General features: G+C 50.2%; 1 protein-coding gene across 1 annotated transcript in view; it reads right to left on the bottom strand.

The window, feature by feature from the left end:
* Nucleotides 1-7,477, bottom strand: part of FNTB (farnesyltransferase, CAAX box, subunit beta) — a 34,213-nt gene extending 26,736 nt beyond the window's left edge. Inside the window, exon 1 of the mRNA XM_074954486.1 lies at nucleotides 7,370-7,477. Coding sequence (XP_074810587.1) covers nucleotides 7,370-7,462 — 93 coding nt within the window. The 5' untranslated portion in view covers nucleotides 7,463-7,477. The remainder of the gene's footprint in view (nucleotides 1-7,369) is intronic.
* Nucleotides 7,478-15,044: the final 7,567 nt, after the last annotated feature.

The following is a 15,044-nucleotide window of genomic DNA, read 5'->3' as shown; positions in this document are numbered from 1 at the left end:
CACCAGACCTTTTAAGGGAGAGGCTCAGCAGTAACACCCGGCTGTGAATTACAAACTCACCCTGAGGAAGGTTTTTAAGAGCAGGTGGGACAAACACCTGCAAGGGATGGGCCAGGTTGACTTGCTCCTGCCTCAGCACAGGGCTGGACTAGATGATCTCTCGAGGTCCCTTCCAGGCCTATGTTGCTATGGCTCTATGCTCCAAAGACCTTAAAGAACGATTACGGGAAGGGGCTAGGAGTGGTTTAAAAGCGTCAGTCTTGTGTATACCATGAATTCCCAATCTCTCTTGCCTAGGCGGCTGGCCACTCCAAAATCCCTTTCCGCAGCAGCAATGAACGCATAGGCCCCAGTCCGACCAATTCTTAAGCACACACCTAACTTGACCCAGTCAGTCTAACTGAGGTCAATAGGGCTGCTCACGTGAGCAGAGGCAGGCATGTGCCTAGCAGCACGCTGGAGCAGGGCCTTGGCCACTGTGCCACTCCGAAGACGCAGTACAACCGCCAGGGTCTTTACCAGAACATCTCTGCTACTTGGTTTTCTGGGCAGTCACTCTTGTCGGTCTTTTCCAATTGGCCAAGAGCTGACAGATGCTCTGTTTCTGAGGTATGAGGGCAGAGATGTCTCGGGTTTCAGAGAGCTAAGAGCCACCCAAATATCACCTCTACAAGCAGCCAATGGAACCATGGCCCAACAGCGCCACATGGTGCCTTCAGTTGCCCTTGCCACTTCTCACGTGAGGGGTAGGGACAGCAGTTGGCTGCGTAACCACAGTCGCTGGTTCTGGAATTCATCAGGTTGCAAACGTACAAAGCTGGATCTGGCAGCAACGGTGCTGTGTTTTGCAAATTTCACTGCTCCCTAAAGGAATCAATGGACGCCAATAACTCTCAAAAGGCTTTTCCTCTAGCATGTCAGAACCCCTCCTGATCCGACAGGGTTTATTCAGCTAAGTATATATTAGCTTTGCCTTATCGGAGGCTCCTTTTCAAGGAATCAAAATGTACCTGTAAGCCATCAATCAACCCGACGTGACTTTTGTTTGTCCAAGGTGAATTCATGTATCTCCAGCAGAGAAGCAGCTTATCAGGAAGCTTGAAAAGAAAACTGCTCCTCAGCCAGGCTTCAGTTTAACTGGCCATGAGGAAAAAACTGCCTTTAAAAACCAGTTCACTTTACTCCGGGACCTCCGATAGCAAAAAGTATGACGCTATAATTGGATTGTTATTACATGACACCCCTATCAAGCCGAGTTAAGGCTGTTTGGGTGCCCTATCTATATGTCTCCAGACCTCAAGGCCTCATAGGTTCTAAGGTCAGAAGGGACCACCGTGACCATCCAGTCTGACCTCCTGGAGAATGCAGGCCATAGGACTTCCCTGAATTAATCCGCGGATTGCTGTGATACTTAAAACGTAGAGTGTTTAACTCATGTCAGCGATGGGTAATATAACTGAATTTGTTTGAGAAAGTGTTTCTTTAAATGTATACCTTTTATACAGTTACTACAAAAACATCCAATCAATCCACCACAACCATACACAAGTCGTTCCAATGGTTAATTACCCTCGCTGCCGCTTATTTCTAGTCTGAATTTCTCTCGCTTCAACTTCCAGCCACTGGATTGTGTTAGACCCTGGATTTCTTTTAAATTAATTCTAAATTTTCTGGGTTTCTAATGCTCGTTTTGGGAGATAATCACAACATCTCTGAGATATTTCTTACTCTTCAGTTAATGATATATACTCAATTTTAACTCCGTCTGTGATTTTTTTGGTTGGGAATATGAGAGATTGAGACATTTTTACTTTAGGATGGTGTACAGATTAACAGATTCTGGCGCTTCTGGCCTTATTGTATTCATCCCAGCGGTTCTCAACTCGCTGCCCAATTAGCACATAGCTGCAGCCCAGCTGTGTGCTAAAGGCCGTGGGCCACGCAGGTCTGGATCACCGGCTGCCTGGCCGTCCAGCACCAAGGGGTCTGGGCTTCCCGGCCAGGCAGCATGTGGTGTGGTGGGAATCACCTGCTGGACCCGCATGGAGGGGTCCGGGGCTGCCGTCCAGCTGGCCCCACAGAGGGTCCGGGGTCGGTGTCTGGGCTGCCGTCTGGCTACCCTACCACCCGGCCCCACACAGCAGGGTCCAGGGTCCCTGCCGCCGGGCCCCCCTGCCCAGGGCTCCACTCCTTGCCCCATTTTGTGGAGGGGTCTCTGGGCGGGAGGTGCTGGGCATAGGGGTCTGTGGGGGGCGTGCTGTGGTTCTCAACCTGTGACCCAGGTAACAAATTATGTGCATACGCGGCCCAGAATGATAAATTGGTTGAGAACTACTGATCTAGGCTGACCTCCTGAATGACACGGGCTGCAGAATCTCACCTGCTGATCCCTGCATCCAGCCCAGAACTCCCGGCTGAGGGAGAGCAGAAAGATCTAAATTTAAACATTAACTCGATTTGGTAGTATAACGTCTAGGTCTGTTTTTTGAAGCACACTAACTGTGTGCTCGGCAAAGCCGATGGCAATATCTTTTCATAATGTAACGACCTGGATGTGGCGTGGGTATTCTCTGGATCTGGAAACAATCCTGTTTTTTCTAGTCATACCCGAGACAAAAGGGGTTTTTATTCTGTTGGAAGAGCTGGGAAACTATAAACACAGCTAGTGATGCCGCTCCCTGGAGATGCAAGTCAGAGAGGCCAAGCATTGCGTGAGCCAGAAACACCAAACTCCCCCCTCACCGCTGCAGGGAATCATTTCAGGGCAGGAGTGAGGCGGATCTGCGTGTACAAAGCCATGGTGAGAACAGAGGGCTACAAGTCTTCAGAGTTGTCAAGCTGACACCTTCATCAGCACTAAGATTATTTAGTGTTTCTCTTATGGGGGCACTCACAGGCCCCAATTGGGATCAGGGTCTTTCTGCACTAGGGGCTGGACAGACACAAAGAAAGTCACAATCCCTGCTCCAAAGAGCTTCCATGCTAACTAGACAACCCAGACAAAACAGAAACAGACAGTAAGCTCTTGAGGCAGGAACTGTCTTCTCATTCTGTGTTTGCACAGCGCCTAGCACTATGGGTCCTGGGCCACAGCTGGTGCTTCTAGGTGCTACCCTCATATCCCTAATAAGTAACAATCACAAGCAAGATGCCAAGAGATTTTTTTTTCCTCCTAAAGTATCTTCCACACCCTCTCTCCATCCAGCTGATCCTGAGGGCCCTCCCTTTCCACTCCGCACCCCTCAAAGAAAGCAAGACAGGCTCACCGTGGGGAGGACAGAAAATTAGCCAATGCTCTCTAATTAAAACAACTAAAGAATCCTTTGTTCTAGGAAAATGCGAATGCAGGACACGTCTCATAAAGCATCCCTTTCAGCCAAGGCATTCGGTAAACCCTTCCTAACAAAAGAGGGGAAAGAAACATGAATCGACTGACTCAGACACCACAAAGCTCTAAGAAAAGGGTCATGACAGGCGCATTCTTGAGCCACGTGCGTGCTTCACAAATAGCGAGAAAACGATCACGAGCTCTCCCCTCCTAAGAGCGCTGGCCTTGCCTAGCGTAGGAGGAATTTACATTCATCTACCTCAACCCAGGAACACAAATATATTGTGGGCAGCATTTGCCTGCTCTACGATATTGGAGGCTCTCCAGAAAACACTATGTGGTGAAACCCCGATTTACTCTGGTAAACGTCTGGTCAATATGTTCACCAGGGCTGCACCAGCCCCGGGAGCTGCACCACTTATATGTCGTACCCACCTGTTGTCGCTCATGTTACACTTAGACCACAAAGTCTTTGGGGCAGGGACCATTGGCGTTCTCTCCATACAGCACCTAGCACAGGGGGGGTCCCGGCCCACGACTGGGGTCTCGACTCCCCCGCAACACAGACAACAGAGCACAGCTTCAGTTGTGCAGGACTCGAGAACTCTTCCAGAACTGGAGCTCCTTCCCTCTAACACTAAGGCAGCGTGTCCTGGGGAGCCGGTGAGTTCTCTATGCTACAGCTGGGGAAAGCCTCACCTACCCAAAACCTTGCTTTAGTAAATGGCTCCAGTGTCCCTCTCCACCATCAGAAATCCAGCCTCTACTGACGCTGAACATAGAAGTCCTGTCCCTGGTACTATTTGTATTTGCCACCTTGTGTTTAGATCATTCTAAAGGATCCCAAAGCTCTTTAGATGCTATACACACGCACAGAACACCCCTAAAATGCAGCCACTTTGCGGCTGGACAGCAGCATGCTGCACAACTGAGCCAGAAGGGGCAATCTGAGCCTATGACCCTGGATCTGCAACATCCTCCACTAGGGGTAGCACCAGCAGGAGTGATAGTGTAAACCAGTGGTTCTTAACCAGGTGTACGTGTACCCCTGGGGGTACGCAGAGGTCTTCCAGGGGGTATATGAACTTGTCTAGATATTTGCCTAGTTTTACAACTACATAAAAAGCAGGCTACATAAAAAGCACTAGCCAAGTCAGTGCAAAGTAACATTTTATACATACAACGACTTGTTCATACTGCTCTATATACTCTACACTGAAATGTAAGTATAATATTTATATTCCAATTGCTTTTTTTATAATTATATGGTAAAAATAAGAAAGTCAGCAATTTTTCAATTTCACAGCATGGCTGTGACACTTTTGTATTTTTTTGTCTGATTTTGTAAGCAAGTAGTTTTTAAGAGAGGTGAAACTTGGGGATACCAAGACAAATCAGACTCCTGAAAGAGGTACAGAAGTCTGGAAAGGTTGAGAGCCACTGGTTTAAACAAGGCACTGGCAGCTGCCCATATTTAAATTCAACATTTTGTAGGCATGCCCCGAGCAGCGTTAGACCACACTAGTGGTGACCTGAGGCTTGCACGTATGGTGTGTGGTCACAAACCACAGGGAGGGCCAGTGCCTGACTACAAACTCAGTGAAGAGCCGCAGCATGAGCAGGGTATTCACGGGAATACCCCACTGAGATCTGGGCCCAGGAATAAGTGCCTAGACACCAATATGGAACACTTCCATTATACGCAGTCTGGCCCTAGGAAAAAAAACAAATAGCCCCTTAATAACTAGTCAGAAAAATGATACTGTGGAAAGGGGTTGTAGCATTAAGTGAACTGCCGGCCATAGAGAACACCAGCAGCAGGTCTCTCTCAGATAAGAATCCAGGATCCAGAAGCATCTTCATGCCTGCTGGTCCTGCCCTGGGGGATGAACTCCAGAAATTCAAAGGCATAGCACAATCCAATGGCTGGAAGTTGAAGCTAGCCATATCCAGACTGGAAATAAGGTGTAAATGTTTAACCACGAGAGTAATGAACCACTGGTACAATTTACTAAGCTTGTGGTGGATTCTCCATCACTCATCATTTTTAAATCAAGACTGGATGTTTTTCTCAAAGCTCTGCTCTAGGAATTATTGGGGGAAGTTCTCTGGCCTGTGTCAGACAGGAGGTCAGACTACAGTGGCTCCTTCTGGCCTTGGAATCTATTAAATCTGGATCAGCACCGACGTCCCCCCATCCGGGAAGCTATTTCAGATGCTGAGGCACAGGCGCCAACCCTGTGGGTGCTTGAGCCGCTGAGCAACCATGGAGAAAAAATACCGGGTGCTCAGCACCCATGGGACTGGCCAGGGCTGCTGCTCTGGTGGCCCTGGGGCTGGCTGCCAATCAGCTGTTCAGCAGGTGGTCCTGCCCACCCCATCAGCTGTTGAGCAGGGCTGCCCCACCACTTGTTCCTCTCTGCCCCCTAACCCCCAACTGCCCTTAAGGCAGGAGGGGGAAGAAAGGAGAGCACGCAGGCAGGAGACATAGGCAGCATCCATCATCATTCCAGAGGCCTAGCAGGCGAGACAGATCTCCAGGGAGGGCAATCACTGGGGGCAATTGTGGATGGATTTAGTAGTGGTTTTGTATCCCATACTTCAGAATGCCAGGGCCACACCGACCTATTGGGGCTCAGCATACATCTCCATTTGTCAGTGTCTTTTTCCTGTTGAACACACCCACACGGCTATTTCTCCCTCCCCATCAGGCCTCTGACTTGACAGAGGTGCCACAGACAGAAGGGGAGAGGGACAAAATGTTCTCATCTTTGCCACCACCAGAGAGAACTTCCTGTTTCCAGCACAGATGTGCCAGGTTTGAATCAAGCAATTAATGCAAAAAGTTCAACAAATACTGTCCCTGCGACTAGGGCGCACACATTCACAGCACAGCCAGCCAGCATGGGCACCCAAATCTCTCCAGAGCCTAATCAGCTACACTCTGTGCAAAGAACCCTACCCCTTCATTTAAAGAGACGACAGCCAACTGGTCCCGATTCTGAAAGCTATTAATGGACCAAAGCCCAGCTGCATTAGAGACTGCATCTCCGCCTCTGGGGCACTTCTCCGGGGCAATGCAGAGCCTAAAGCCCCGGGCGAAGTGTGTGAGAGCCTATAAGAGACTGAAATAAAGCACTCGAAGGGACCTGGCGGCAGAACAAACTTCCAGCAGAGATTAAACAAATCCAAAGCCTGGGCAGCTTTAGGAAATGCCACCACATCTCCTTTAATACAGCTCTTCCGCCAGAAACAGAATGCCTGTTAGTACAACAAACCTACCCAAGGAGAGCGTCCCACGGCCGGAGAAGGGAGAGGTGTGGAAGACTCAAAGTCCACTAGGGACCTTGCAATGCCAATCTAATGAATGTGGGAGGGGCCCAGACATTATGGTGACGGGCACCAGTACAAAACCCTAAAACGGATGCATCTTTTTGGGAACTTTCCTCCACTCTGACCCAACACTCCAGCCCACGCTTATAGCTGCCTGCTGAAACGTCCCTGGGCGGGGAGATACTGAAATCAGAACTTCGCCGGGACTTCGTCTATCACCTCGGTCTCTAGCACCAGCTGGGGCTCTTGAGCTGCCTGTTTTAAGAGCCTCCTTCCTCCCCGCCGCTCACAGCCTTTGCTCTCTTCGCTCCCCTCGCTTTGGCCAGCAGAGCCTGGCAGCCAGGGGGCCCTTTCCGGCTCTCAGGCCTGCGCAGGGCAGCCCGTTCCCGGGGCCACTTAAACCAGCGCCACCAACACGTGGGTCTGCTCCCGGCCCGGCGGCACGACGCTGGGCGCGCCCCCGCTGCAGGGCTGAGAGCGCCCACAAGCCGCGCGGGGGGGGGGGGAAACTGAGGCACGGGGAAAGGAAGGGATTTGCCCACGATCACCCAGCAGGGCAGTGGCAAGGGCGGACTGGCTCCTTGTTATAAACTCCCCCATCCCTGCCAGTAGCAGCGCACTGATCTCCGTTACCCTAAACCCGGCCCCGCCCCGCCCTCCCAACCCGGCCCGCGCGGGGCACGCCGGGAGCCGTAGCCCCGGCCCCACCTGCTCGGCCGAGGTGAGGGTCCGCACCCCGTCGTCCCGCAGACGCTCCCAGCCGGGCTCGGGGCCCGGCGGGGGCCTGGAGGCGGCCGCCATGCTCCGCGGCGAAGGGAGAGGCGGGGAGCCCGACGGCGGCTCGGCGGGGACAGAAAGGCTCGGGCCGGGCTCGTTCCACTCGGCGGCTCCCCCGCGCGGCCGCCGGACGCCGGTGCAGGCGGCCGAGGGCAGCGCGCAGGTGGGCCCCGCCCCGCTGGCGGCCTGCGCGGCGCCGCCTGGGCTCCCCCTACCGGCCTTGGCCGGGACTGCAGCACATGTGTTGCCGCCACGCCTGCCCCTCCTGGATGCCCCAGTGTTTCGGCCACATGCCCCTGGTGCAGCTGTCTCCCCTGGGTCTGTAGCATGCCCCCCGTGTGCCCCTTGTTCCTCGAATACCCCTCAATGGCAAGGGGGTTACAGGAATGTCGTGACTCTGATGTGTACATTCTAGGTCACCAAAGAGTGTCATGGGAGGTCTTAAATGAAAGCCAGGGTCCCACTGGTGACTGTTGCCCTTGTGAAATGCACGTACAGCTAGTAAGGTGTTCTGTGTGTATTCTGCAAATACGTTCTTAGGTGTGCATCCCAGCAGGAGGTTTCCTGTGTATTGACCTGTGTATTGACCTCTCTCTCCCTCGGGATGTAAACTGCATCCGTGAGCTAACACTGTAGGCACACTTGCATACGAAGTCAACAGAGAGATGTGAAGTCAACAGGGAAGAGCCCAGAGGAGGAACAAGCCACCGGGGGTTATTCTGTCTCGAAGGTCAGACAAAGAACTTCGGGGATACAAGTAGAAGGCAAGGAAGTAAACAGATTCACAACCAGCCTAGGCTGAAGATGCTGCTGAAGGCTTTGGGTGAGATAAACCTTAGTCCCTAGAAAGCATGTTAGGAATTTGGTTTATATGTAACCTTTTGTTTCCATGGTCCTTTGTTTCCATGATACTTACCCAGCATCTCTTGAATCTTGGTAATAAACTTCACAATTTGCCCGCCTGGTTTTGACATGCCCCGACGCCAGTTGAACAGGTTCTGGACCGGGCAAGGTCTCTGTGCAGCCAACCAGTGTTGCTGGGGCCCTCGGGACAGCCCTTTGTGCAGCTGTGACGCCACCCAGCCGATGACGCACATTGTCGAGGAATGCCTGCTGACTCGGGTCAGCGGTGGCCCAGAAGAGCTGCATCCCGCCACTGACGATGCCATCGCTTGGCTAGACGACTATGCACACGCGAAATAAATAAACTTCCCTTTGTTTTCACTATAAATTAAGGCTGTTGATTAATTGTAGTTAACTCACGCGATTAACTCAAAAAAATTAATCACGATTAATCGCAGTTTTAATCGCACTGTTAAACAATAGAATACCAATTGAAATTTAGTGAATATTTTGCATGCTTTTCTACATTTTCATATATATTGTATTCTGTGTTGTAATTAAAATCAAAGTGTATATTATTTTTATTACAAATATTTGCACTGCAAAAATTATAAACAAAAGAAATAGTATGTTTCAATTCACCTCATACAAGTTCTGTAGTGCGATCTCTTTGTCGTGAAAGTGCAACTTACAAATGTAGATTTTTTTGTTACATAACTGCACTCAAAAACAAAACAATGTAAGAGCCTACAAGTCAACCCAGTCCTACTTCTTGTTCAGCCAATCGCTAAGACAAACAAGTGTGTTTACATTTACAGGAGATAATGCTGCCCTGTTCTTATTTACAATGTCACCTGAAAGTGAGAACAGACGTTCACATGGCACTTTTGTAGCCAGCATTGCAAGGTATTTATGTGCCAGATACGCTAAACATTCGTATGCCCCTTCATGGTTCAGTCACCATTCCAGAGAACATGCTTCCATGCTGATGATGCTTGATAAAAAAATGTGTTAATTAAATTTGTGACTGAATTCCTTGGGGGAGAATTGTATGTCCCCTGCTGTTTTACCCACATTCTGCTATATATTTCATATTATAGCAGTCTCGGATGATAGCCCAGCACATTGTTCATTTTAAGAAAAAGATTTGCAGATTTGACAAAATGCAAAGAAGGTACCAATGTGAGATTTCTAAAGATAGATACAACACTCGACCCAAGGCGAATCTGAAGTGCCTTCCAAAATCTGAGAGGGATGAAGTGTGGAGCATGCTTTCAGGTTGTCACGGAGTCCCTGGGCAATGCTCTGGAACTGCTCCCCATGAAGCCAGTCTGAAACCAGTCAGGACTCTGGGGCAGTCGCCTTCCTGTGAGCAGCCTGTCTTCAGGACACACAGCTCACACAGCTTCCACCTTCCTGGGTCTGACCTCGGAGCATTCAGCATCCTCTGCCCCTCCATGCGCTTCCCACAGCGAGTCCGCTCATGTGGGGCTCCTGGGGAAGCCAGAGGGTCCTGCACCCCAACTTCACAGGCAGACGTGACTCTCAGCCAGACAGTAAAACAGAAGGTTTATTAGACAACAGGAACATGGTCTAAAACAGAGCTTGTAGGTGCAGAGAACGGGACCCCTCAGCTGGGTCCATTTTGGGGGGCAGTGAGCCAGACAAGCACGTCTGCCCTTCACTCCATGTCCCAGCCAGCCCCAAAACTGAAACTCCCTCCAGCCCCTCCTCCTCTGGGCTTTGTCCCTTTCCCGGGCCAGGAGGTCACCTGATTCCTTTGTTCTCCAACCCTTTAGCTCTCACCTTGCAGGGGGGAAGGGCCAGGCCATCAGTTGCCAGGAAACAGGGTGTCGGCCATCCTCTGTGTCCAGACCCCTGCACACACCTGCCCTCTAGGGCTCTGCAATGATCATACACCCTTATCCCACCACCTAGATACTTAAGAACTGCCTAGGGAAAACTGAGGCACCCCCACACTATTCAGAGGAACCATTAAGAACAGTCGCACTTCGTCACACAGGTGTCTTAAAAGAGCAACGTTCTGATGCAGAAACTGCAGAACCCGAACCACCAAAAAAGAAAATCAACCTTCTCCTGGTGGCATCTGACTCAGATAATGAAAGTGAACATGCGTCGGTCCACACTGCTTTGGATTGTTATTGAGCAGAACCCATCATCAGCATGGAGGAATGTTCCGTGGAATGGTGGTTGAAGCATGAAGGGACATATGAATCTTTAGCACATCTGGCACGTAAATATCTTGAGACGCTGGCTACAACAGTGCCATGTGAATGTCTGTTCTCACTTTCAGGTGACATTGTAAACAAGAAGCGGGCAGCATTATCTCCTGCTAATGTAAACAAACTTGTTTGTCTGAGCGACTGGATGAACAAGAATTAGGACTGAGTGGACTTGCCAGCTCTAAAATTTTAGATTGTTTTATTTTTGAATGCAGGTTTTTTGTACATAATTCTACATTTGTAAGTTCAACTTTCGTGATAAAGAGATTGCGCTACAGTACTTATATTAGGTGAATTGAAAAATACTATTTCTTTTGGTTTTTTACAGTGCAAATACTTGTAATCAAAAATAAATATAGAGTGAGCACTGTACACTTTGTATTCTGTGTTGTAATTGAAATCAATATATCTGAAAATGTAGAAAACATCCCAAAATATTTAAATAAATGGTATTCTATTATTGTTTAACAGTGTGATTAATCATGATTAATTTTTTTAATTGCGCAATTAATCTTGATTAATTTTTTTAATCTCTTGACAGCCATACTATAAATACATCTCAGGGCTGTGATATTTACCAAGGAGCCGGTCCTGAGCAGAACCAGACAAGCTGGGGTGCATGCTGCTCCCTTGGGGACAGCAGCACTGCTATTCCTGTGAGTGTCAGTGGACATGAAGCTTGGCACTACAGGGGAACACTTCACGGGGCTCAGGGACTGGGGTGCCCCATTGTTAACCCGCAAGGCAGAGTAAAGGCTGGCAGAGCCCAGAGGAGAGTGTGTGGGTGGCTCACAGCCTGGTGGGGTCAGGGAGCCGAAGCCCCGTTAAGCGCAAGCAAGTCTCCCTAATGCTGGAGGCGAGGGGGGGGTTGACAAAGTGGGGATTTTTCATAATATTTTGTATGACTACTGTGTATCAGTTTCCCCTATGTGCTGCATGGTTCACTAGGTGGGGAGAAAAGACTGTTTGCTCTTTGCAGAGGCCCAGTGATACAGGTGTGACTCTCGCTTAGCTGGCTGGGGCCTGGGCCCAGACAATGGCTCGGCCATTTGGTACCTAGCAACTAACAACCATGGACAACGGACCCCCTCTGCAGGAAGCCACCAGGTTTGGCCAGCTGGAGAACAAAGGGCCAGGTGACCAGGTTGCCAGGGAACTAGAACAAAGGATGGAGGAGGGGCCCTTGGGGGGTTGTTATGTGTGGGTCACTGGAAGCAGGACACACTCTTCTGGACCGGGACTCAAGGCAGGTCAGAGAGAGAGCCCTGAGCTCTGGACTGACCCAGATGGACTTTGCTATAACTGTCCATTCTCTATGCTAACCTACGGACTTTCTAGGCTGTGTTCCAGACATCTCATAAACCCTTCTGCTTTATAGCGCTGGCTGACAGTCCCTCATTAAGTTGAGGGTGCATCACTCCCTTGGGGGGGTACAAGTCTTCCCCAAGTGTCCAATCCAGGAGGACTCACTGCAGGGAGCTCACGGCATGAAGCAGGATACTGAAGGCTCCGAGGTTCGGCCCCAGGAGGCGGTAAAAGCAGGGGCTCACCCCAGCGAGCGAGTGTGACCCTACAGGGGCTGATGCACTGAAGGGCTCCTCCCAGGGACTGTTCCAGAGCCAGATGAGAGCACCAGACCTGTGGATCCGTGACAGGGGTAACAAGGTGATTCACAGTCCTGAGTACCCCAAGAAACGTCACACCCCTAGCATGGCCCCCAGGGTTGCCTCCTTCCCCATAGCTCATAGCCTGCATGCTGGGCACTGGTGCAGACCCCCCCAACCAGGATCCCCCAATCCCCATTGTGCCAGGTGCTATGCAGACTCCAACTTAGATCAGAGGCCTGTTGTGCCGGGCACTGCACAGACACACAACAAGAGATAGCTCTTGCCCTAGCTGAGATCAGGGCCCTGCTGTGCTGGACTGGAAGGAGCATCAAGAGGTCATCAAGTCCAGCCTCCTGGCTGAGGCAGGACCAAGGAAAGCTAGACCATCCCTGGCTGGCTTCTGTCCAACCTGTTCTTAAAAAACTCCAGTGACGGCATTCCACAACCCCCCTTGAAAGCCTATTCCAGAGCTGAACTATCCTTATAGATAGAAAGTTTTTTCTAATACCTATGTCATAAATATAAAGGGAAGGGTAAACCCCTTTAAAATCCCTCCTGGCCAGAGGAAAAATCCTCTCACCTGTAAAGGGTTAAGAAGCTAAAGGTAACCTCGCTGGCACCTGACCAAAATGACCAATGAGGAGACAAGATACTTTCAAAAGCTGGGAGGAGGGAGCGAAACAAAGGGTCTGTGTCTGTCTGTATGCTGCTTTGCTATGCGGGGATAGACCAGGAATGGAGTCTTAGAACTTTAGTAAGTAATCTAGCTAGGTATGTGTTAGATTATGATTTCTTTAAATGGCTGAGAAAAGAACTGTGCTGAATAGAATGACTATTCCTGTCTGTGTGTCTTTTTTGTAACTTAAGGTTTTGCCTAGAGGGATTCTCTATGTTTTGAATCTAATTACCCTGTAAGGTATCTACCATCCTGATTTTACAGAGGTGATTTCTTTACTTCTATTAAAAGTCTTCTTGTAAGAAAACTGAATGCTTTTTCATTGTTCTCAGATCCAAGGGTTTGGGTCTGTGGTCACCTATGCAAATTGGTGAGGATTTTTACCAAACCTTCCCCAGGAAGTGGGGTGTAAGGGTTGGGAGGATTTTGGGGGGGAAAGATATGTCCAAACTATGTTTCCCAGTAAACCCACTTAGAGTTTGGTGGTAGCAGTGGAGATCCAGGGACAAAGGATAAAATTAATTTGTACCTTGGGGAAGTTTTAACCTAAGCTGGTGAAAGTAAGGTTAGGAGGTTTTCATGCAGGTCCCCACATCTGTACCCTAGAGTTCAGAGTGGGGGAGGAACCTTGACAACCTAACTTAAATCTCCCTTGCTGCAGATTAAACCAAATTACTTCTTGTCCTATCCTCCTGGAGAACAATTGATCACTGTCCTCTTTATAACAGCCCTTAACATATCTGAAGAGTGTTATCGGGTCCCCCCCGCTCAGTTTTCTTTTCTCAAGACTGAATATGTCAGGTTTTTTAGAACCCGAGTCTTTTACATGGCAGACCCAAGTTCCATTCACTTAGATGCACTGCCTTTCAGAATGAATTTGCCAGGACTATGTGCTTGGCTAGGCTATTTATAAAATGCATACCCATCTTCACAGATGAATGAGCAATATGTAAAACACAAGGAATCACTAGCTGGAAGTGCTAACTCAAACCATAGAGCCCACTCCTCTTTGAGAGTTGGGCAGAGAACCCAGGAGTCCTGACTTCCTCCAACTCAAAAGACCCCAATCCCCTCCCAGAGCTAGGAATAGAACCCAGGAAGCCTGAGCTCTGTCATTCTATTGTTATCGAACAAATAGTTGCATCCGATGAAGTGAGCTGTAGCTCACGAAAGCTTATGCTCTAATAAATTGGTTAGTCTCTAAGGTGCCACAAGTCCTCCTGTTCTTTTTGCGGATACAGACTAACACGGCTGCTACTCTGAAACTAGTTGTTGTGTGACTCACTGGCAAAGTGTGTGTGTTTTGTTCCCCTCTAGTGCTAATGAACATCTAGGGTAATAGCCTTCTAACAAGATCTGTTTGCCGACTCCTGTGCTGGGGTACAAGGCCTTGCTCAGCAGTCAGAGGAGTGAAATGCACAGTTCTTAACCCAGTCAGTAGGAGCGCGGAGACTGGCCTACAGACTCCCGGCTCAGTACCCTTTCCCATTCTGAGAGCGGCCGGGCGGCGGGTGGGGATTTGATGCTACCACCCACTTTCCTCTTGGTGCCGGGAGATGGGTTCTCGAGCAGCCATTGACCTAAGAGCTCGTCTAGCCCTGATCCATGTCAGTGCCTGTCCCGGAGGATGGAGCAGGTCAAATCAGAGCACATGTCCCCAGTGACTGCTGGTGCTCTGAGTTTCCGGCCCAAGGGGTAGATCAGGCCGGGGAGCACGTACTCGCATAGCAGTAGGACTGCTCGCCTGAGTAAGAGTGACAGCTGCACTGCCCAACCCTTGCTGAGCTCCTGCGGAGTCCCAGGAGGCCATGGCTGTCTGCCCCCATCCCTCACTGGAGCAGTCCACACTCTGGCTGGGGGCAGAGCCTGCCCACAATGAATAGCTGGGAGTGGACAGTGGCTGGTCCTATTGTGGACAGGAGGGCAGAAGCCCCAGCCCCAGCTGCCCCTTCAACCCGTGCTTGTTTTCTCCCTCATGGGGTCACGTAGTAACCCTGGCCCTGGCACCTGCTGCAGCTGGCAGACAACCACCTGGGGAGAGAGATGCCCACGGAGAGGGCAGGGGCTGGAAATCCACCCGAAGGGGCCGTGAGAAGGCGGCTAGAAACGAAGAGATGGTGCTGAGTGAAAAGGGGATTTGCTGAGGAAGCAGGACCGCGAAGGGCCGTGTGCCAGGAGCCCGGCCGCGAGGGCACAGAGTGTGTGACAAGGGAGGGTCACCCCCGGTACACCGGTGC

Source organism: Natator depressus, chromosome 6 (assembly GCF_965152275.1).
Source record: "Natator depressus isolate rNatDep1 chromosome 6, rNatDep2.hap1, whole genome shotgun sequence".
NCBI classification, from domain to species: domain Eukaryota; kingdom Metazoa; phylum Chordata; order Testudines; family Cheloniidae; genus Natator; species Natator depressus.
The sequence above is the reverse complement of the archived record's forward strand: the minus strand, read 5'-3'. Positions and strand labels throughout refer to the sequence as shown.